The 22326-nt window shown below is 40.7% G+C and overlaps 1 protein-coding gene and 2 long non-coding RNA genes across 7 annotated transcripts in view; all 3 read left to right on the top strand.

The window, feature by feature from the left end:
* The first annotated feature begins 4945 nt into the window (after positions 1-4945).
* LOC106812696 (kanadaptin-like) overlaps positions 4946-22326 on the top strand; it is a 23460-nt gene continuing 6079 nt past the window's right edge. For 2 of the 4 annotated variants that reach the window (XM_014816639.1, XM_014816637.1), the window contains exons 1-9: positions 5014-6067; positions 6507-6690; positions 7192-7308; positions 7615-7684; positions 8000-8142; positions 9310-9446; positions 9632-9725; positions 9897-10083; positions 10415-10553. In XM_014816639.1, coding sequence (XP_014672125.1) covers positions 5141-6067; positions 6507-6690; positions 7192-7308; positions 7615-7684; positions 8000-8142; positions 9310-9446; positions 9632-9725; positions 9897-10083; positions 10415-10553 — 1998 coding nt within the window. In that variant the 5' untranslated portion in view covers positions 5014-5140. Of the gene's footprint in view, positions 4992-5012; positions 6068-6506; positions 6691-7191; positions 7309-7614; positions 7685-7999; positions 8143-9309; positions 9447-9631; positions 9726-9896; positions 10084-10414; positions 10554-22326 lie in introns of those variants that run through there. The other 2 variants (XM_014816638.1, XM_014816640.1) reach the window with 2 other exon arrangements.
* On the top strand, positions 11641-12550 carry LOC106812701. 2 transcript variants are annotated; one of them, XR_001394369.1, is made up of 4 exons: positions 11641-11697; positions 12041-12145; positions 12183-12218; positions 12493-12550. It is a non-coding gene; the product is annotated as an uncharacterized LOC106812701 (long non-coding RNA). The 2 variants fall into 2 exon arrangements; XR_001394368.1 differs by lacking the exon at positions 11641-11697 and adding an exon at positions 11711-11763.
* Positions 18422-18860, top strand: LOC106812700. The gene is made up of 2 exons (XR_001394367.1): positions 18422-18493; positions 18805-18860. It is a non-coding gene; the product is annotated as an uncharacterized LOC106812700 (long non-coding RNA).

Genomic DNA, 22326 nt, shown 5'->3' with positions numbered 1-22326 from the left:
GGGTCTTCGAAAAGCAACAATTAAAAACTATAATCCTTTACATTTCTGAACTATAGTGTAGAATGCCTTGGTGTCTTTATGGTTTAATCCGCAGTTTTTTGAAAAGGAATATAAGAGCTGGCAGGGGCTGGTAAAATATCTGTGAATCTAGGCTCAGCCCGATGGACCGGAGGAAATGATTGTATGCAATCGTTATGAGTAAAACTGACCGCTCCAGCCCGAATGGTAAGCGTTTGTCGGGCACATGTCGTTGTTGCATTAATTGCAGTAGCAGACCGTTAATCTCATAGCCGCGCGTACGAGTTGCCGCTGGCGGGCTAAAGGAGGCCATGCACGCGATCCCTGCCGTGGCTCATTGGAAGAGCTGATGGTGTGCAGAATTGTAGAGTGTGGACTCGGCCAGAACCTACGGTAACTAACGTAGAAAACCAATGTACGTCGGAAAAGGTACGAATAATAATAATGTCAAAACCGAAAGGAACTAAGGCGGAGACCGGGTTTGTAATGACTACCAGAAGGACAAGAAAATATACGAACCCAGTGAACAAGGAGAGAAAGCTCAGTGTTGCTGTAAATAGCATTTGTATTTGTGTATTCACATCGACAGCTCGTCACGACAAAAACGTAGTGAAATCAAGTATCCAATCGCTGTCTACTCCTTTGGTCATTATCACGTGTCTCGCTTGATTATAATATATGTTACGCCTTATGAAAGTGTACCTGCTGCATTGTATAATATCCACAAGCAAGTGTAGTTAAGGTGTGAGTGCAACGCTTATAGGCAGCAGCCACCCACACTGTAACAAAACACACAGTTACCTTAAATTTTGATACCAAACACATTATCAGCTGCCCATATTCAGTTAGTTTGTTCTATATAGTCCAAACCTTAAATTGTGTTACTATTGCTCATTACTCGACTTCAAAATGCATAAATTAATTGTGTAAATTAATGTACAACGATCGTGACTAATTACGTTACTACATGTGACTATTATGTTGAGTCAGCGAGTGAAATTTAACTTAGCCTTTACCAATAAACACAGTGAGAAGAAAAGTGTTATCACTGCCATGGCCATCAATCGAGCAATCAATGTTTTACCAAAATGTGTTAAAGCGCCATGAAGATGACCAGTTGATTTTATGCAACATTTAACGAATGCTACAGTAACTGGTAACGCCCCTTGCGTAGTTATATGAAGTAATTACCTATACTCTAAACGCGTATTAAGTTCTGGTGCGGCAAATATCACTGGCTGGTTCCAGACAATACTCCAATTGAAAATCCGCGTCCCAAAATAAATCGTTGTTGACAGTTTTCAACGCCGCGCCCCCCCCCCGCCTAATGCCGGCTATGAACGCTGGCCGTAACGGTGCGAGGGCGGTGTCATACAGGATTATAGTGCACCGGACTATTTGTCGCACGTATAGCTCCCGGCCGTCAGTGATTCGATCCTTGTGGTCTTGAGTGCGCATCTCCGTACCGTTATGTTATTTACCTTGGGGATTGGGAATAAATGAATATACGCAAGATCTTGCAGAGTTACCACAGCAACATATAATATAGTGGTAACTAGGCAAACAATTTACGCCGGGAACAAACAATTCTGACGTGCTTCAACACTTCCCTGTAGCAACATGTGAGGCTCACGAACCGAAATCAAATGCTTTTTTGGTTGGCCATATAAATTTAGCGTTGGGCGCCAGCATTACCGAATTTACGGCATTTCAAATTAGACCATTCTTAGTAATTAGCAGTGATATTTGGACCCCACTAATACGCGTTTTGCTATAAGGTAATTACTTATCTAACTATACAAGGGCCAGTTTACTGTAGGCATCCTTCGTCAACTTGTGCAATATCGATTGGAAATATTTATTCTTTAATTATGCGCCCATTATATTGTTAATAGGACTGCTCAATCCTTCTATTTGTCAACAGTCTAACCTTGGTTAAATTCGTTACCCAATGAACTATACAACATTCACCTATATCATAACACATTAGGCAAATCTCGTAATTTAACCTGCCATGCGACACATAAATTGTTCACCATAATCATTCATGTTAAATCGCAGCCTCCATTGCGAAGGNTGTTGGTCGATCGTCACTCCCGTGATAGCAGTGTTGGCGATGGGAGTGACGGTGATAGCAGTGTTGGCGATGGGAGTGACGGTGATGATGGTAGCAGTGTTGGCGATGGGAGTGACGGTGATGATGGTGGCAATGATGACGATGGTAGCCATGTTCGTGATGGTGTGGAGTCTGTGTACAGTAGAAGTGTTGGTGATGGCAACCGTCCCAGTGATGATGGTAGCAACCAGGATGGCACTGGTTGTGTAGGAACTGAAAAGGATCTGGACTGGAAATGGGTTTTGCTTCAGTGTCCCAAGGGAAAAAAAAATGCCAAAACAGGTTCCAATGAGCAGGTGAAAGACATTCATAAGAACTTAGAAGCAATAACCAATTTCCAGTCGATCCTTTTTCAGATTCACTAGCTCGACAATCGACAGTGACCATCCTGCCTGTGTGATCTCTCAGCGTCTACGGTTATTGCTGACAAACAAAATCCAGGTGCAGTGTTACACCCGGTTGCATGTTTTCGATGCAACCATACACTTCTACTGTACAAGACTCACAGCCACTCGCACAGAGAGGTACGCTGGGACAGCATGGCTACCCTATCGTCATCGTAACCATGTGTGCCCCCCACCGTCATCATAGCCTTACTACACTCAATTCCTCGCACCTACAAACGTGCCACATGAACTGGATAGCAAATCACCGTCAAAGTACGCTACTACATCGTTCCTAACCACTGCTTATCTCATCCCGTCGACTCCCATCGCCAACACTGCTTGAACATATTTCTACTCCACCGTCGTCCAGCACTCCATAGCCGCCAAACATANCGTAATTCCGTTACCATTTCGTAATTCCGTTACCGCTGTTTTTTTTGGAAAAAACACTGCCTGCACGATATTCATGAATATATGAGCCAAATTATAGCCACCATAGTCTAGTCAACACATGAGACTACAAATTTCATGGAAAACATGTTGCCCTCCTATTATAGATTTCAGAGAACTCCCTCTGAAAGTTGAGGTAAAAATAAGACCCTATTTTCTGCCGTAATTCCGTTACCGACACTTTCTTGGTCACACTCCCTCCCGCGTAAGGGATTTCTCTGAACTATGTTTTTACCAAAAAAGCAGGGGTATCAGCAGAACTAATAAGGGTTTAGTTCATCAGTTCAGCTGTTGGACTAAGCCATGGCAGGTAAAACTAAGACAAAAATGTATCTGAATTGTAATTCCGTTACCGTGGAATTGCCTAATTGAAACAGGGGGGGAGTTTTCCCAAACGGGGCGCGCGCGCCCCGTTTGCGCAACGTAGGGAGAACCCTGACATATATGTACCTTGGGTACATATCTGTAGTACCTGATTAGTGATACGACAACGACCCCTTCAGCGTCACTGCGGCTGATAGGGTCTATGTCCCCCAGGGTACTGCCGGAACGTACCCAGGGGTACGGTCCGGTATACCGGAACGTACCCTGATAACTATCTAGCTGATAGTGATATGGTTAGGGTTAGTGTTACTGTTAGTGTTAGGGTTAGGGTTAGAGTCAGGGTTAGGACTTAGGGTTAGGGTTAGGGAGTAGGCGTAGACGACTCCCTAGACTCGTTAGTGGAGTAGGCGAGGTACGGTCAGGTATATTAGATAGTAGTATTTAGTACCAGGGTACGTTCCGGTATACCGGACCGTACCCAGGGTACGTTCCGGCAGTAACCTGGGGGACATAGACCCTATCAGCGTCACTGCGTGACACTGTCAAGACTCAACTTCAAGATTATCATTAATACTAATACTAATACTAGTAATACTAATAGTAATACAGTAAAAACCCGCGTATAAGAACATAGATTTTAAGAACATGTTAGGCTAAAATTTCCCATTTAGACCCCTTTACATAAGAACCTGTTTTAGGCTAAGATTTTAAAGTAGGTTCTTAATTTTCCATGCAGATGAAGACTTAAAAAGAAACACAGGTAAAATAAAAAAGACGAGCTTAAACAATATCGATGCAATAACAATGCCAATGCCAATGCCAATGCCAATGCTCAACAATAACAATCATATCTATAATATAATATTATATTATATTATATATATCATATAATATTATCGGTGCAAATACACTTTATGACGTCCAGTATGGCGGCGCAGTATGGGGGCGCCTAACCCTAACCCTAACCCTAATTCTAACCCTAACCCTAACCCTAACCCTAAACCTAACCCTAACCCTAACAATAACAGTTGTTAGGGTTAGGGTTAGAATTAGGTTAGGGGGGTTAGGCGCCCCCATACTGCGCCGCCATACTGGACGTCATAAAGTGTATTTGCACCATATTATCTCAACCATAAAAAAAAAACATGTGCAACAACTAAACTCTCCATACAACACCTTACACATAACACTACTGTACTGGTAACACATGCATCACAGTCACTAAGCCCGCGCGTAGCGCGGGTTTTCAGCTAGTACATATTAAAAGTAGAAACAATTAAGAACCTATTTAAGAACCTTTTGAGCCTAATTTTTCAGTAAGCACCATTTATATAAGAACATGTTGAGGCTAACTTGGAAAAATCTATGTTCTTATACGCGGGTTTTTACTGTAGTACTACTACTAATACATTATTATTATACGATAAATGTCATTAATGATACTGATACTAGATATGGTTACCTGAGGATAATATGCCGCCTGTTGACTAGTAGCTGCGAACGTGTTAGTTCCTGGAAAATACTTGTAGAACATGACTAATTCAGCAAATGGACAGTCGAAGTAAATAGGCTACTTGAAGTTGTACTTCTAAGTTCTAACAAAATAAAATCTTCTGGTGCCCTTGAACCCGGATACGGAAATAAGGAATTCGGCGCGCGCATGCGCTCTACGCCGCGAGTGCGCGCTACGTTTGCGAGTTCGTGTTGTTTTGTTTTTGACTTGTTGTTAGTTTGTAAATGAAAACAGACAGTTACACTCTGTGGCTATCGCTTATTATATACAATGTTTTTGAAAACTTAATTATTTAAATTGTCATTCGCAGGTATATACTACTAGTAGGCGACTATGGATACAGACAAAAGGACACGTGAAGGTGATTCACTTGACAAGGAACCTCTTCCTCTGGCTCTGCCTCTGCTGGTACAGTCGCCACCTGCTAGTAATACTTATACTATTACTAATAGTAGTATTGTTGACCATGCTGGTGATGCAAATTCTACTGTAGAACTATGCCAACGTGTTCAGATGCCTTCGCCAGCAGAGCATGTAGTTGAGGCAAAAGTTAGCAATCTGGCACCTACAGAAATGCAGGCTACAGCGCCCCATAAAAAACAGAATGTTGCGTTTAAAATGCCTATGATGGTCGGACCACGGCCGGGTTTTTCTAAGCATTCAAAGACAATTGAACCTGCAGCCGAAAGCATCAGTCGTTCTGAGATTACACAGAAAAGTGCAACCCCGCACTTAACAGCACAAGGAATTCCTGAGGAGGACAACAGTGAAACGGCCAATATAAGCGAAAACTCAGAATCCAGTAATGCGGAAGATATTGACAAGTCCAAATACAATAATATTACTAATCATTCCTCAGTTAAATCACCGGTAACACGACTAGAAGAAAAGGTCGCCCAAATCCCTTACAAGGAGCCATCATGGGGTGGTATTTCCTTACATGAATATAAATTTGAGGTGTTGAGGAATGGTTCAATAATTTCTACTGTCGACCTTGACAATAAATCCTTCTATGTGTTTGGGCGGTTGGAAAGCTGTGACATAGTGATGGAACACCCTTCATTGTCACGATACCATGCTGTAGTCCAGTACCGGTCATCGACATCTGGTGGTCACAACAAGGGCTTCTACCTGTTCGACCTCAACAGTACCCATGGCACATACCTCAATAAGGAGAAAATCAGACCAAAAACGTACTACAGGATTCACGTTGGCCACATAATAAAATTTGCAGGGAGTACACGGCTCTATTTGCTTCAGGTATGTGGCAGTAGATATAGTATTCATTTGAGTGAATGACACAAACACGTGAGTGTTTCCTGTACTATGTTCTTCCTTTGAAAATTAAATATTAATATAAATTGTAAATAGTAAATTGTATATTAAATAACATATTAGATACATTAAAGACCTCGCACATTGTGAGGTTCGTACTGAGCACGGAATGTGAATTTCGTGCTCCGCACAAATCCATGTGAGCGTGGACGAATCTCACTATGTGCAGGGTCGATTCATGTGAGTTTTCGGTCTCGCGAGGCGGCGAAGAAAATTTCTGTCGTGTTTGATCATTTTGGTCTCGCGGGGCTGAAGATTCAGCGTGTACGGGGGTGTGAGACTTGCTGTGGACTCCCTCTTTTTGAGAGCAGGGGTTGGACTCCCGTGTTCAAAAGTTAATTTCTACCCCTGTCATGGTATTCAGGGTCCAGATGAGGATCAAGAGGAGGAGTCCGAGCTTAGTGTAACTGAGCTGAAGATGCTGAGGAAACAGGAGGAGGCAGAGTTGCAGAAGGAGCTGGATGAGTCTGATGGGAAAGATACAGGAGAAGGCGAGAGCCAACAGGAGGAGGAAGAATCCCAACAATCTGGGATTAACTGGGGGATGGGTGAGCCTCCCTCTGCACATATTGTTATATTATGTGAAGCTGTGAAAGGGGGATGCTGACTTTCAAAATTTGCGTAGTAGAATGTGTGCAGAGAATGTGTGGCTTTTTTCAAAACATTAATTTTAATTTTAATTGTGTGCAGTATTGGCAAAACAATTCGAGGCCTATGGCAATTTCAATTCACAATGCAATTCAGTGTATTGCATTGAATGGCATTATGAATTGAAATTGTCAAGCCCCGAATGTTTGTTCACCTTATTGTAAAATATTGTGTTCGAGAAAATTCTGAAGTTTTACCATTGCAGGAACATAACTGATCAAGCGGAGTGTATTTTCAGAGTGTAGATATGTTCATGCTAATAGATATATGCTAGATAATTATCTATGACCCCACGAAGTTCTGGGATCCTATAGCATGTGTTCAGAACTGTTGTTTGTAAGAACAGCTGGTAAGTGTGTTGGGTCTATAGTATAATAAATCTATTATATTTATGCTAATAGGTGAGGATGCTGTAGAAGAAGATCCATTAGCAGAAAATCCTTTTGCACTTGAGGTATTCTCCCAGAAGGAGTACAGAGATCCTAAGAAGACTCTACGTGGCTTTTTCGAACGTGAAGGCAAGATATTGATTTATTAGATTTATTATGCATAAATCGTTTAAATTTATATACCCGCATAGACAAACGAATGTAGGAGAACATGTATTATAATAATATAACTTGATGTTGAAGTGATTATATATATGTCACTTATCCAAGCATGGTAGTCCTGATGTTGATCTGTTGACGTTCCTAATAATGTCAATTACAACAAAATAAATCATTGTGTTATCCAATTATTAGCTTAACGAACAAACTTAGTGTTATCGTGCTGCTGCACCAGTTCATGCACCATGATTTTTAACCCTTTCTCTATTTAACCAGGTTTGGAGTTGGTATATGATGTTACAGAAAAAGGACCATCTCACAATAAGCAATACAACTGCAGAGTGAAGTACATGAATTTAATATTTACTCTTTGCGTTGCTTATTTGAATTGCGTTATTTTGTTCTGTTTGACAGTTGTTCTCTTGGCATCAAGGACAATTTTGTCTTATGGTATAGTGTAGGGGAGGGGGGGTGTAGTTGTTTTCACATTTTGTTTAACAAAATAGTATAGCACATCTATACTATTTATACTAATTTCCTTTCATGGCATAGGAATGTTTTGTTCAATACATGAAGTGATGATGTGCAAGCTGATTAGTAAGATTACATTAAACAAATTCCAATTACAACATGTGTCCAATGCATTTTGATCCTATATAAGGCTTCCTATCGAGGGCAATCAGGGGGAGCCACTATATGCTGAGGCTAGCATCATAGGAAAGAAGAAAGAAGCCGTGCTGCAATGTGCACTATCAGCTTGTCGTATACTGGATGCCAACAACCTTCTACGACAGGCATCTCATGGTAAGCAGCTGCACATGCAACACATGTTGGGATTGATTCATTGAATTGTACAGAATTTCCTACAGGACTTCGATGAATGCAATTATTGAGAATAGAATATATATAGATATTGCAAAGGTCCAGTGAGTAATCTGAGGACTGCATTGTTTTATCAACACTTTAGTACCAAATGTAGTATTTGGCACCAGAAAAAATGAAAATGGAATTGTTTAAACAGGCCTATGATACATCTTGTCACTTTGATATTGTATTTGAATGATATACAGGGTTTCTTCTGAGGGAAAATTAGACAACGGTGGTAATGGCCAGTTTGGGGAAAAAACGCACTTGATGGATTCAAAGGCGTGCAGTAGGCACGAATGTTGATTCTGCAGGCAGACGCGGGGGGAGAGAGGTAGAGGGGGGTTCTGTGGGTCTCCCCCCAGCAAAATTTTTAAAATGTGAATGTCTTAGACTGCATTTGAGGCACCCCGAAAATAAAATTTCACCTTTTAGTTTAAATCTTACTCTGTTAGCAGACCCACCAAGTCTCACGCTGCGAATTTCGCGGGAGACTCGCGCATATGGACCCATTCTCCCGCACTCCCGCATGCCCTACTCATTCTCACGCATTCACGCAAAAGCAGCCTGCGACACCCGTAACCCCAACGTTCGTGGCTGTGCACATCGTGGCTCGTGCTTGCTGGCTGGGGGGGGCATTGATTGAAGTACGGGGGGGGGGGGGGCGCATCACTGATTGTAAGTTGTGTGGACATGCTTATTGCTGTATATGTAGCGGTGGGCACCGCTGGTATGAGGGAGCGACAGCAAAACTTTCCCGGAATCAAAGAAAAAGCTGCAATCGGGGATGACACAGGAGTGTGCCGGCATGCAAAAAGAAACGTTGCTGTGAATTTCATTACGATTTTCCATGTATATAGTCAGAAGCACGTGGTGATCTATTTATTTTTGGATTGCCACTATTTTGACAACGGCGGGTAAATACAAGAACATTTTCACAACGGCGTTGTTAAATTTGACAACGGTGGTGCGCCGCGGTGCCTCCTATGTAGAAGAAACCCTGATATAGATGCATAAATCTTTATGTTGTTGGGAGGACATATCTATTTTTGAGAATTCTCAGCATGTGCGTTCTCACTTGTTTTATCCACATGTCACCTGCTACAGAGAGCCACAAAAGAAAGCTGAAGAGCTTACACGCCGAAGATTATTACAGCAGTGATGACGACAATTTTCTCGACAGAACCGGCACTGTTGAGCAAAAACGTGTTCAGCGACTGAAACGTGCGGGCAAGGAGGAAAAGGTACAGTAATTTGCTTAATATGTGTTATCATACAACTGGCCTTGAGATAAACCCTTAGTAGTAATATGCCAAGCTAACCTTGAATTGTATAGTTTTACAAACTTTCTCTTGAAAGTGTTTCCACTCTATTTTAAATTTAGTTGATTTATTTTTAATTAGTTGTCTCGATATCTATAATTAATTAGGCGGTTGAAACTTACGACTCACTTTTGGAGATGCTGAAAACTGTTGAGACTTGCATAGCAGAGAATGAAGCCATATTGAAGCAAGCCAGCACAGGTAGATAATATAATAAAATCTAATGTAATAAAATGATACGTAATTACATATAGTATATGTGTGCATGTGATTACAGATGTATGTAAGTGCTAATATTATTATTGCTTAAGACCTAGAATCATGGAATGTTTACTCAAGAATCTTTATTATATCATGTAACCATGGTAACAGAGGTACAGGATACTGGAGAGGTGGATCCACTTGATGCGTTCATGAATAATATTCGAGCAACGGGAGGATTTGGAGCAAAGGAGAGGATGGAGATGAAGAAACAAATTTTTGAGTTGAGAAATGAAGAGAAGAGGCTGCAGCATCTTATCAACATAGCAAAGCCCGCATCCCTGCCAGCGTTAAAGCCGTAAGTAATGAAGCTGCAGGACTTCAGTTGATCAGAATTCTTTAGGATTCAGATGAAAATCAGATGCTGCCATTTTTCAATTATTTAGGATATGTGTTTAGCTAAGAAGTTAACTTTTGGCATATTTTGTCAATTTGCCGAAATATTTATCTTTGCTGCCCTGTAGTGGGGAGTGTGGAAGCTGCACAATTTTAGTTGGAATCATAATATCAATTATATAATGCCCCATTATAGAGAACTTGATCTCGGCATCAATGTTGGGAGTCTTTTTTTGTGCACCATATGTGCTCACCACTTGTAGTTTACCGACGTTGATTTCTTCTCGACACAGAGTTGTCCCTACTGCTACTGGGGCATCTGCATCTCATGAGGGGAATGATGATGTGTCGACGCATACAGGTGGCCACGTGCCTGTGGTTGGACACATGAAAGGTTATCACACACATGGTGACGGCAAGTCCAAACCAAAGGTGAGTCGACTCTACTTTATGAGGAATATAGTGTGTGTAGTGCATCTCAGGTATATCGAGAAGTGAAATGCTATACTGCCATCTGTGTATTCCACATCCTGTTGTATCTAACCAGCCAAAAGATTTCCATACCTACTAAATACGAGTAGTTTCAAAGTTGTACCATGTCAAACTCCAGTGAAATGCAGACAAAATAGAAAGTACTAGCAGGACACCCGGCATTGCCTGGGAAACAAAGCGCTCAATTGGTGACCAATTGGTTGAAAGAAAAATACCCTAAAATATATCTATTTATCTAGCTAGCTAGCTATCTATTCATCCATCTATCTATCAATCCATCCATCTATCTATCTATTTATCTATCTATCTATCTATCTATTTATCTATCTATCTATCTATTTATTTATTCATCTATCTATCCATCTATCTATCTATCTATCTATCTATCTATCTATCTATCTATCTATCTATCTATCTATCTAATATCTATATATCTATCTATCTACCTATCTATCTATCTATTTATTTATCTATCTATCTTTCTATCTATCTATCTACTATCTATCTATCTCTCTATCTACCTATCTATCTATTTATTTATCTATCTATCTTTCTATCTATCTATCTATCTAATATCTATATATCTATCTATCTACCTATCTATCTATTTATTTATCTATCTATCTTTCTATCTATCTATCTATCTAATATCTATATATCTACATGTCAGCAAAGATGATTATCGAAAAAGAAACCAAAAACTCGGCATGACTGGCTGTCCAAAGGAATACGCCCGTTCCGAATGTACGAAGTCAGACGGCACGGTAAGCAGTGAATTCGACCATGGATATAGCCTGGAGAATCCAGAACGCATGCAACGCCTTCTGTCATCATCAGAGGTTCAAAATGACATATCCAGAAGATAGTGGTGCGGGTAGATCGATGGTCAGCCAATACAACAAGTGGATGGTGGAGTGTTGGCGATGGAGTCGCGGTGATAGAGTGTTTGGGCGATGGAGTGACGGTGATTAGCAGTGTGTGCGATGGGAGTGCACGGTGATGATGGTAGCAGTGTCTGGCGGATGGATGACCGGTGATGATGGTAGCAGTGTTGGCGATGGGAGTGACGTGATATGGTAGCAGTGTTGGCGATTGAGTGACGGTGAAGCATGGTGTGGGCGATGGGAGTGACGTGATGATGGTGGCAGGTGTTGGCGCATGGGAGTGGAGGATGATAGAGTGTTGGCGATGGAGTCGACGGTGATGGATAGGCTGGGAGTGTTGGCGATGGAGTGGACGGGTGATGGATGGTGGGAGTGTTGCGATGGAGTGACGGTGATAGCAGTGGTGGCGATGGAGTGGACGGTGACTGATGGGCGTGTTGGTGATGGGAGTGCACGGTGATGAGCAGTGTTAGCCGATGAAGTGACCGGATAATGGTAGCGAAGGTGTTGGGACCCTGGGAGTTGACGGTGATGATGTAGCAGGTTGGCGATGGGAGTGACGGTGATGAGGTGGGAGTGTTGGCGATGGAGTGACGTGATGATGGTAGCAGTTTGGCGGATGGGGGTGACGGGTGATGATGGTGGCAAGTGGTTGCGATGAGTGACGTGAATGAATCGGTGGTAGTGTTGGCGATGGAGTGACGGTGATGATTGTGGCAGTGTTGGCGTGGAAGTGACGGTGATAGCAGTGGTTGTGCGATGGGATAGTGACGGTGATGACTGGTGGCAGTGTTGGCGATGGGAGTCCACGTGATCGGCAGTGTTGGAGCGGATGGGAGTGACGGTGATGATGGTGGCAGTGTTGGCGATGGGAGTGATCGTGAGTAGCAGTGTTGGGCTGATGGAGTTGACGGTGATAGCAGTGTTGGTGCGATGGGAGTGACGGTGATAAGCAGTGTTGGCGAGATGGAAGTGATGGTGATGATGGTAGGCAGGTTGGCGATGGGAGTGACGGTGATGATGGTATGGCAATGGAGACAATGGTAGCCATGTTCGTGATGTTGTGAGGTCTGTGTACAGTAGGAAGAATTGTTGTTAGAATGGCAACCGTCCCATGTGATGATGGTAGCGCACCAGATGCACTGTTGTGTAGGAAATGAAAAGGATCTGGACTGGAAATGGTGTTTTGCTTTCAGTGTCCCAAGGGAAAAAATGCAAAACATGTTCATTGTGGCCAGGTGATTAAAACTGATGGTAATGATGTTAGCAGTCCAAGTTTTGTGAATAAAAAACTGGCATTTCACAAATATGTTTGCTCTGAACAAAGGACACTGACAGAGTAAACAGGTCCTTGTATCCATACAAATCCTCAATGAATCCGGCAAATGGATAGAAGTCTAATAATTCTTTTACCTGAACACAATTTAAACCTCCACTAGTAGATAAGAATGTTCATGTGTCCTTGTTCATAGGCATTTTCTGATAACTTGGAATACTCAACCTTTCTTTCTTTCTTTCATGGACTGTAAACTAAAGTTCTTTGTTGAACTTTCTCCTAGTTGTGTGGCTTTGTTCGTTCAATATTGTAACAATTTTATAGGCATCTGCAACAGTGTGGAATTCATAAACATAATGTGGATTATTAATATACTTCGTGCTGATCGATAGATAAGGTCTCAGAGTGAATCTAGTGGAATGTTACACAAAAAATAATCTGTTGGAACGTAAACATTTGAAGATTTGAACAAATTTCTTTATAAAGCAGTGGTGGATATGTAATTCCGTTAACCTATGTAAATCACATCAGAGAATGATAGCCAACGAATGTACTGTAGAACAACTTATCAGCGCATGGATTGAAGTGCTTGAACCCGCTGAATGCATATGACGAAAGATTTACCTTCCATGTTAACGTAGTCACGACAAAACAATTTGAAATATTCATGTTTCTTGTCATTAAAGTAGTTTTTTAGCAGGAATCATATCCTGAATTGTGGTTGTTTTTATGCAGCGACATTTATGTGACTTCATTATGGTTCCATGTGTAAAGCCAGAAACATAGGAAGTGTTTACAATGTCCATTTCAGTGCAACTGATATTGGAAAATTGGCTTCATTTTAGGAGAATTTTGCAGCAGCGTATTCCGTTACGCCAATTTCGTAATTCCGTTACCCGCTGGTTTTTTTTGGAAATAACACTGCCTGCAGGATATTCATTGTGAATATATGAGCCAAAATTAATGCTCACCTATAGTCCGTAGTCAACACATGAAGACTACAAATTCCAGTGGAAATCATGTTGCCCTCTCTATTTATAGATTTTCAGAGAACTCCCTGCTGAAAGTTGAGGTAAAATTAAGACCACTATTTCGCCGTAATTCCGTTAGCCGCGAGGGCTTCTTGTCTACACTGCCCTCTCTGCGTAAGGGATTTCTCTGACTATGTTTTTACCGAAAAAAGAGGAGTATCAGCAGAACTAAATAAGGGTTTAGTTCATCAGTTCAGCTGTTGACTTAAGGCATGCAGGTAAAACTAAGACAAAAATGTATCTGAATTGGTAATTCCGTTACCGTGGAATTGCCTAATTGAAACAGGGGGGAGTTTTCCCAAACGGGCGTTATTGGCGGCGCGCCCCGTTTGCGCACCGTAGGGAGAACCCGTACATATATGACCATGGTAACATATCTGTATAGCTCTGATTAGTGATAGCGACGATACGACCCTTCAGCGTCACTTTCGCGGCTTGATAGGGTCTATGTCCGGCCAGGGTCCGTTGGCCCGGGAACGTAGCCCAGGTATGGTCCGGTATAAACCGGAACGTCCCTGCATAACTATCTAGCTGATAGTGATATGGTTATGGGTTGAGTGTTACTGTTAGTGGTTAGGGTTAGGGTTAGAGTCAGGGTTAGGCACTAGGGTTTAGGGTAGGGAGTAGGGCGTAGACGACTCCTAGACTGCGTTAGTGAGTAGTGCGAGTATACGTCAGGTATACTTAGATAGTAGTATTTAGTCCAGGACGTTCCGGTAAATACCGACCGTACCTCAGGGTAACTTTCACGGCAGTAACGCTGGGACCTAGACCTGATCAGCGTCACGCTGACACTTGTCAAGACTCAACTTCAAGATTATCGATTATACTAATACTAATTACTAGTAAACTAATAGAAATACAGTAAAAACCCGCTGTATAAGAAACCATAGATTTTAAGAACTATGTTAGGCTAAAATTTCCCCATTTAGACGCGCCTTACATAAGAACCTGTTTTTAGCTAATTGACTTTTTAAAGTAGGTTTCTTAATTTTCCATGCAGATGCAAGACTTAAAAGAAACACAGGTAAAATAAAAAAGACGAGCTAAACAATATCGATGGCAATAACAATGCCAATGCCAATGCCAAAATGCCAATGCTCAACTAATAACAATCATTATCTATAATATAGATATTATATTATATTATATATATGCATTATATATTATGGTGCAAATAACTTTATGACGTCCAGTATGGGCGCGAAGTAAGGGGGCCCTAACCACTAACCCTAACCCTAAATTCTAAACCCTAACCCTGAACCCTAACCCGTAAAGCCTAACCCTAACCCTAATAATAACAGTTGTTAGGGTTAGGTTAGAATAGGGTAAGGGTTAAGGGTTATGGCGCCCTCATACTTGCGCGCCATACTGGGACGTACACTAAAAGTGTATTTGCACCATATTTATCTCACCACATATAAAAAAAAAACATGTGCAACAACTAACCTCTCCATATCAACACCTTACACATCAACACTACTGTACTGTAACACTATGCATCACAGTCACTAAGCCAGCGCGTAAGCGGCGGTTTCAGCTTAGTACATATTAAAAGTAGAACATTAAGAACCTATTTTGAACAACCGCTTTGTGAGCCTAATTTTTCAGTAAGCACCATTTATATAAGAACATGTTGAGGCTAACTTGGAAAAATCTATGTTCTTATACGCGGGTTTTTACTGTAGTACTACTACTAATACATTATTATTATACGATAAATGTCATTTAATGATACTGCATACTAGATATGGTTACCTGAGATAATATGCCGCTGTTGACTAGTAGCTGCGAACGTGTTAGTTCCTGAAAATACTCGTAGAACATGACTAATTCAGCAAATGGACAGTCGAAGTAAACATAGGCTACTTGAAGTTGTACTTCTCAGTTCTAACAAAATAAAATCTTCTGGTGCCTGAACGCCGGATACGGAAATAAGGAATTCGGCGCGCGCCATTGCGCTCTAGCCGCGAGTGCGCGCTACGTTTTCGAGTCGTGTTGTTTTGTTTTTGACTTGTGTTAGTTTGTAAATGAAAACAGACAGTTACACTCTGTGGCTATCGCTTATTATATACAATGTTTTTGAAAACTTTAATTATTAAATTGTCATTCGCAGGTATATACTACTAGTAGGCGACTATGATACAGAACAAAAGGACACGTGAAGGTGATCTCCTTGACAAGAACCTCTTCCTCTGGCTGTGCCTCTGCTGTGTACAGTCGCCACCCTGCTAGTAATCTTCTAATACTATTACTAATAGTAGTATTGTTGACCATGCTGGTGATGCAAATCTCTACTGTAGAACTATGCCACGCGTGTTCAGATGCCTTCGCCAGCAGAGCATGTAGTTGAGCAAAAAGTTAGCGAATCTGGCACCTACAGAATGCAGGCTACAGCGCCCCATAAAAAACAGATTGTTGCGTTTAAAATGCCTATGATGGTCGGACCACGGCCGGGTTTTTCTAAGCATTCAAAGACATTTGAACCTGCAGCCGAAAGCATCAGTCGTTCTGCAGATTACACAGAAAAGTGCAACCCGCACTTAACAGCACAAGGAATTCCTGAGGAGGACAACAGTGAAACGGCCAATATAAGCGAAAACTCAGAAATCCAGTAATGCGGAAGAATATTGACAAGTCCAAATACAATAATATTACTAATCATTCCTCAGTTAAATCACCGGTAACACGACTGAAAGAAAGGTCGGCCCAAATCCCTTACAAGGAGCCATCATGGGGTGGTATTTCCTTAGATGAATATAAATTTGAGGTTGAGGGAATGTTCAATAATTTCTACTGTCGACTGATAAGAAATCCTTCTATGTTTTTGGGCGTTGGAAAGCTGTGACATAGTGATGGGAACACCCATCATTGTCACGATACCAATGCTGTAGGTCCAGTACCGGTCATCGACATCTGGTGGTCACAACAAGGGCTTCTACCTGTTCGACCTCAAACAGTACCCATGGCACATACCTCAATAAGGAGAAAATCCCACCAAAAACGTACTACAGGATTCACGTTGGCCACATAATAAAATTTGCAGGGAGTACACGGCTCTATTTGCTTCAGGTATGTGGCATGTAGATATAGTATTCATTTGAGTGAATGACACAAACACGTGAGTGTTCTGTACTATGTTCTTCCTTTGAAAATTAAATATTAATATAATTGTAAATAGTAAATTGTATATTAATAAAACCATATAGATACATTAAAGACCTCGCACATTGTGAGATTCGTACTGAGCACGGAATGTGAATTTCGTGCTCCCGCACAAATCCATGTGAGCGTGGACGAATCTCACTATGTGGCAGGGTCGATTCATGTGAGTTTTCGGTCTCGCGAGCGGCGAAGAAAATTTCTGTCGTGTTTGATCATTTTGGTCTCGCGGGCTGAAGATTCAGCGTGTACGGGGTGTGAGACTTGCTGTGACTCCCTCTTTTTGAGAGCAAGGGGTTGGACTCCCGTGTTCAAACAGTTAATTTCTACCCTGTCATGGTATTCAGGGTCAGATGAGGATCAAGAGGAGGAGTCGCGAGCTTAGTGTAACTGAGCTGAAGATGCTGAGGAAACAGGAGGAGGCAGAGTTGCAGAAGGGAGCTGGATGAGTCTGATGGAAAAGATACAGAGAAAGGCGAGAGCCAACAGGAAGAAGAAGAATCCCAACAATCTTGGATTAACTGGGGGATGGTGTAGCCTCCCTCTGCACAATATTGTTATATTATTGAAGCTGTGAAAGGGGGATGCTGATTTCAAATTTCGTAGTAGAATGTGTGCAGAGAATGTGTGGCTTTTTTTCAAAACATTAATTTTTAATTTAATTGTGTGCAGTATTGGCAAAACAATTCGAGGCTATAGGCAATTTCAATTCACAATGCAATTCAGTGTATTGCATTGAATGGCATTATGAATTGAATTGTCAAGCCCCGAATGTTTGTTCACCTTATTGTAAAATATTGTGTTCGAGAAAATTCTGAAGTTTTACCATTGCAGGAACATAACTGATCAAGCGGAGTGTATTTTCAGAGTGTAGATATGTTCATGCTAATAGATATATGCTAGATAATTATCTATGACCCACGAAGTTCTGGGATCCTATAGCATGTGTTCAGAACTGTTGTTTGTAAGAACAGCTGGTAAGTGTGTTGGGTCTATAGTATAATAAATCTATTATATTTATGCCTAATAGGTGAGGATGCTGTAGAAGAAGATCCATTAGCAGAAAATTCCTTTTGCACTTAGAGGTATTCTCCCAGAAGGAGTACAGAGTCCTAAGAAGACTCTACGTGGCTTTTTCGAACGTGAAGGCAAGATATTGATTTATTAGATTTATTATGCATAAATCGTTTAAATTTATATATACCCGCCATAGACAAAGCGAATGTAGGAGAACATGTATTATAATAATATAACTTGATGTTAAGTGATTATATATATGTCACTTATCCCAAGCATGGTAGTCCTGATGTTGATCTGTTGACGTTCCTAATAATGTCAATTACAACAAAATAAATCATTGTGTTATCCAATTATTAGCTTAACGAACAAACTTAGTGTTATCGTGCTGCTGCACCAGTTCATGCACCATGATTTTTAACCCTTTCTCTATTAACCAGGTTTGGAGTTGGTATATGATGTTACAGAAAAAGGACCATCTCACAATAAGCAATACAACTGCAGAGTGAAGTACATGAATTTAATATTTACTCTTTGCGTTGCTTATTTGAATTGCGTTATTTGTTCTGTTTGACAGTTGTTCTCTTGCATCAAGGAAAATTTTTTCTTATGGTATAGTGTAGGGAGGGGGGGTGTAGTTGTTTTCACATTTTGTTTAAAAAAATAGTATAGCACATCTATACTATTTATACTAATTTCCTTCATGGCATAGGAATGTTTTGTTCAATACATGAAGTGATGATGTGCAAGCTGATCGGTAAGATTACATTAAACAAATTCCAATTACAACATGTGTTCAATGCATTTTGATCCTATATAAGGCTTCCTATCGAGGGCAATCAGGGGGAGCCACTATATGCTGAGGCTAGCATCATAGAAAGAAGAAAAGAACCGTGCTGCAATGTGCACTATCAGCTTGTCGTATACTGGATGCCAACAACCTTCTACGACAGCATCTCATGGTAAGCAGCTGCACATGCAACACATGTTGGAGATTGATTCATTGAATTGTACAGAATTTCCTACAGGACTTCGATGAATGCAATTATTGAGAATAGAATATATATAGAATATGCAAAGGTCCAGTGAGTAATCTGAGGACTGCATTGTTTTATCAACACTTTAGTACCAAATGTAGTATTTGGCAGCAAAAAAATGAAAATGGAATTGTTTAAACAGGCCTATGATACATCTTGTCACTTTGATATTGTATTTGAATGATATACAGGTTTCTTCTGAGGAAAATTAGACAACGGTGTAATGGCCAGTTTGGGGAAAAAACGCACTTGATGATTCAAAGGCGTGCAGTAGCACGAATGTTGATTCTGCAGGCAGACCGGGGGAGAGAGGTAGAGGGTTCTGTGGGTCTCCCCCCAGCAAAATTTTTAAAATGTGAATGTCTTAGACTGCATTTGAGGCACCCGAAAATAAAATTTCACCTTTTAGTTTAAATCTTACTCTGTTAGCAGACCCACCAAGTCTCACGCTGTGAATTTCGCGGGAGACTCGCGCATATGGACCCATTCTCCCGCACTCCCGCATGCCTACGCATTCTCACGCATCACGCAAAAGAAAAAAGGAGAAAAAAAGCAGCCTGCGACACCCGTTACCCACGTTCGTGCTGTGCACATCGTGGCTCGTGCTTGCTAGCTGGGCGGCATTGATTGAAGTACGGGGGGGGGGGGCGCACTGATTGTTATAGTTGTGTGGACATGCTTATTGCTGTATATGTAGCGGTGGGCACCGCTGGTATGACGGAGCGACAGCAAAACTTTCCCGGAATCAAGGAAAAAGCTACAATCAAGGATGACACAGGAGTGTGCGCGCATGCAAAAAGAACGTTGCTGTGAATTTCATTACGATTTTCCATGTATATAGTCAGAAGCACGTGGATCTATTTATTTTTGGATTGCCACTATTTTGACAACGGCGGGTAAATACAAGAACATTTTCACAACGGCGTTGTTAAATTTGACAACGGTGGTGCGCCGCGGTGCTTCCTATGTAGAAAAACCTGATATAGATGCATAAATCTTTATGTTGTTGGGAAGACATATCTATTTTGAGAATTCTCAGCATGTGCGTTCTCACTTGTTTTATCCACATGTCACCTGCTACAGAGAGCCACAAAAGAAAGCTGAAGAGCTTACACGACGAAGATTATTACAGCAGTGATGACGACAATTTTCTCGACAGAACCGGCACTGTTGAGCAAAAAGAGTTCAGCGACTGAAACGTGCGGCAAGGAGAAAAGGTACAGTAATTTGCTTAATATGTGTTATCATACAACTGGCCTTGAGATAAATCCTTAGTAGTAATATGCCAAGCTAACCTTGAATTGTATAGTTTTACAAACTTCCTCTTGAAAGTGTTTCCACTCTATTTTAAATTTAGTTGACTTATTTTTAATTAGTTGTCTCGATATCTATAATTAATTAGGCGGTTGAAAATTACGACTCCTTTTGAGATGCTGAAAACTGTTGAGACTTGCATAGCAGAGAATGAAGCCATATTGAAGCAAGCCAGCACAGGTAGATAATTAATAAAATCTAATGTAATAAAATGATACGTAATTACATATAGTATATGTGTGCATGTGATTACAGATGTATGTAAGTGCTTAAATATTATTATTGCTTAAGACCTAAGATCATGGAATGTTTTACTCAAGAATCTTTATTATATCATGTAACCATGTAAAGAGGTACAGGATACTGAGAGGTGGATCCACTTGATGCGTTCATGAATAATATTTCGAGCAACGGGAGATTTGGAGCAAAGGAGAGATGGAGATGAAGAAACAAATTTTTGAGTTGAGAAATGAAGAGAAGAGGCTGCAGGCATCTTATCAACATAGCAAAGCCCGCATCCCTGCCAGCGTTAAAGCCGTAAGTAATGAAGCTGCAGGACTTCAGTTGATCAGAATTCTTTAGGATTCAGATGAAAAATCAGATGCTGCCATTTTTCAATTATTTAGGATATGTGTTTAGCTAAGAAGTTAACTTTTGGCATATTTTGTCAATTTGCCGAAATATTTATCTTTGCTGCCCTGTAGTGGGGAGTGTGGAAGCTGCACAATTTTAGTGGAATCATAATATCAATTATATATGCCCATTATGAGAACTTGATCTCTGGCATCAATGTGGGAGTCTTTTTTTGTGCACCATATGTGCTCACCACTTGTAGTTTACCCGACGTTGATTTCTTCTCGACACAAGTTGTCCCTACTGCTACTGGGGCATCTGCATCTCATGAGGGGAATGATGAATGTGTCGACGCATACAGGGCCACGTGCCTGTGGTTGGACACATGAAAGGTTATCACACACATGGTGACGGCAAGTCCAAACAAAGGTGAGTCGACTCTACTTTATGAGGAATATTGTGTGTAGTGCATCTCAGGTATATCGAGAAGTGAAATGCTATACTGCCATCTGTGTATTCCACATCCTGTTGTATCTAACCAGCCAAAAGATTTCATACCTACTAAATACGAGTAGTTTCAAAGTTGTACCATGTCAAACTCCAGTGAAATGCAGACAAAATAGAAAGTACTAGCAGGACACCCGGCATTGCCTGGGAAACAAAGCGCTCAATTGGTGACCAATTGGTTGAAAGAAAAATACCCCTAAAATTAATCTATTTATCTAGCTAGCTAGCTATTCTATTCATCCATCTATCTATCAATCCATCCATCTATCTATCTATTTATCTATCTATCTATCTATCTATTTATTTATTCATCTATCTATCCATCTATCTATCTATCTATCTATCTATCTAATATCTATATAATCTATCTATCTACCTATCTATCTTCTATTTATTATCTATCTATCTTCTATCTATCTATCTATCTATCTATCTCTCTATCTATCTATCCATCCATCTATCTATCTATCTATCTATCTATCTATCTATCTATCAATCTGTCTATCTATCTATCTAACTATCTATCTATCTTTCTATCTATCTATCTATCTACCTATCTAACTATCTATCTATCTATCTAACTATCTATCTATCTACCTACCTATCTATATATATATCTGTCTTTTTATCTACCTATCTATCTATCTATAACTATCTATCTATCAACCTACCTACCTACCTATCTATCTATCTATCTATCTATCTATCTATCTATCTATCTATCTATCTATCCTATCTATCTATCTATCTACCATCTATCTATCTACTCCTAACTATCTATCTATCTACCTACCTATCTATATATCTATCTGTCTTTTTATCTACCTATCTATCTATAACTATCTATCTATCTATCTACCTACCTACCTATCTATCTATCTATCTATCTACCTACCTATCTATCTCTCTAAC

Source organism: Priapulus caudatus, unplaced genomic scaffold, assembly GCF_000485595.1.
Source record: "Priapulus caudatus unplaced genomic scaffold, Priapulus_caudatus-5.0.1 Scaffold676, whole genome shotgun sequence".
NCBI lineage: Eukaryota > Metazoa > Priapulida > Priapulimorpha > Priapulimorphida > Priapulidae > Priapulus > Priapulus caudatus.
The sequence above is the reverse complement of the archived record's forward strand: the minus strand, read 5'-3'. Positions and strand labels throughout refer to the sequence as shown.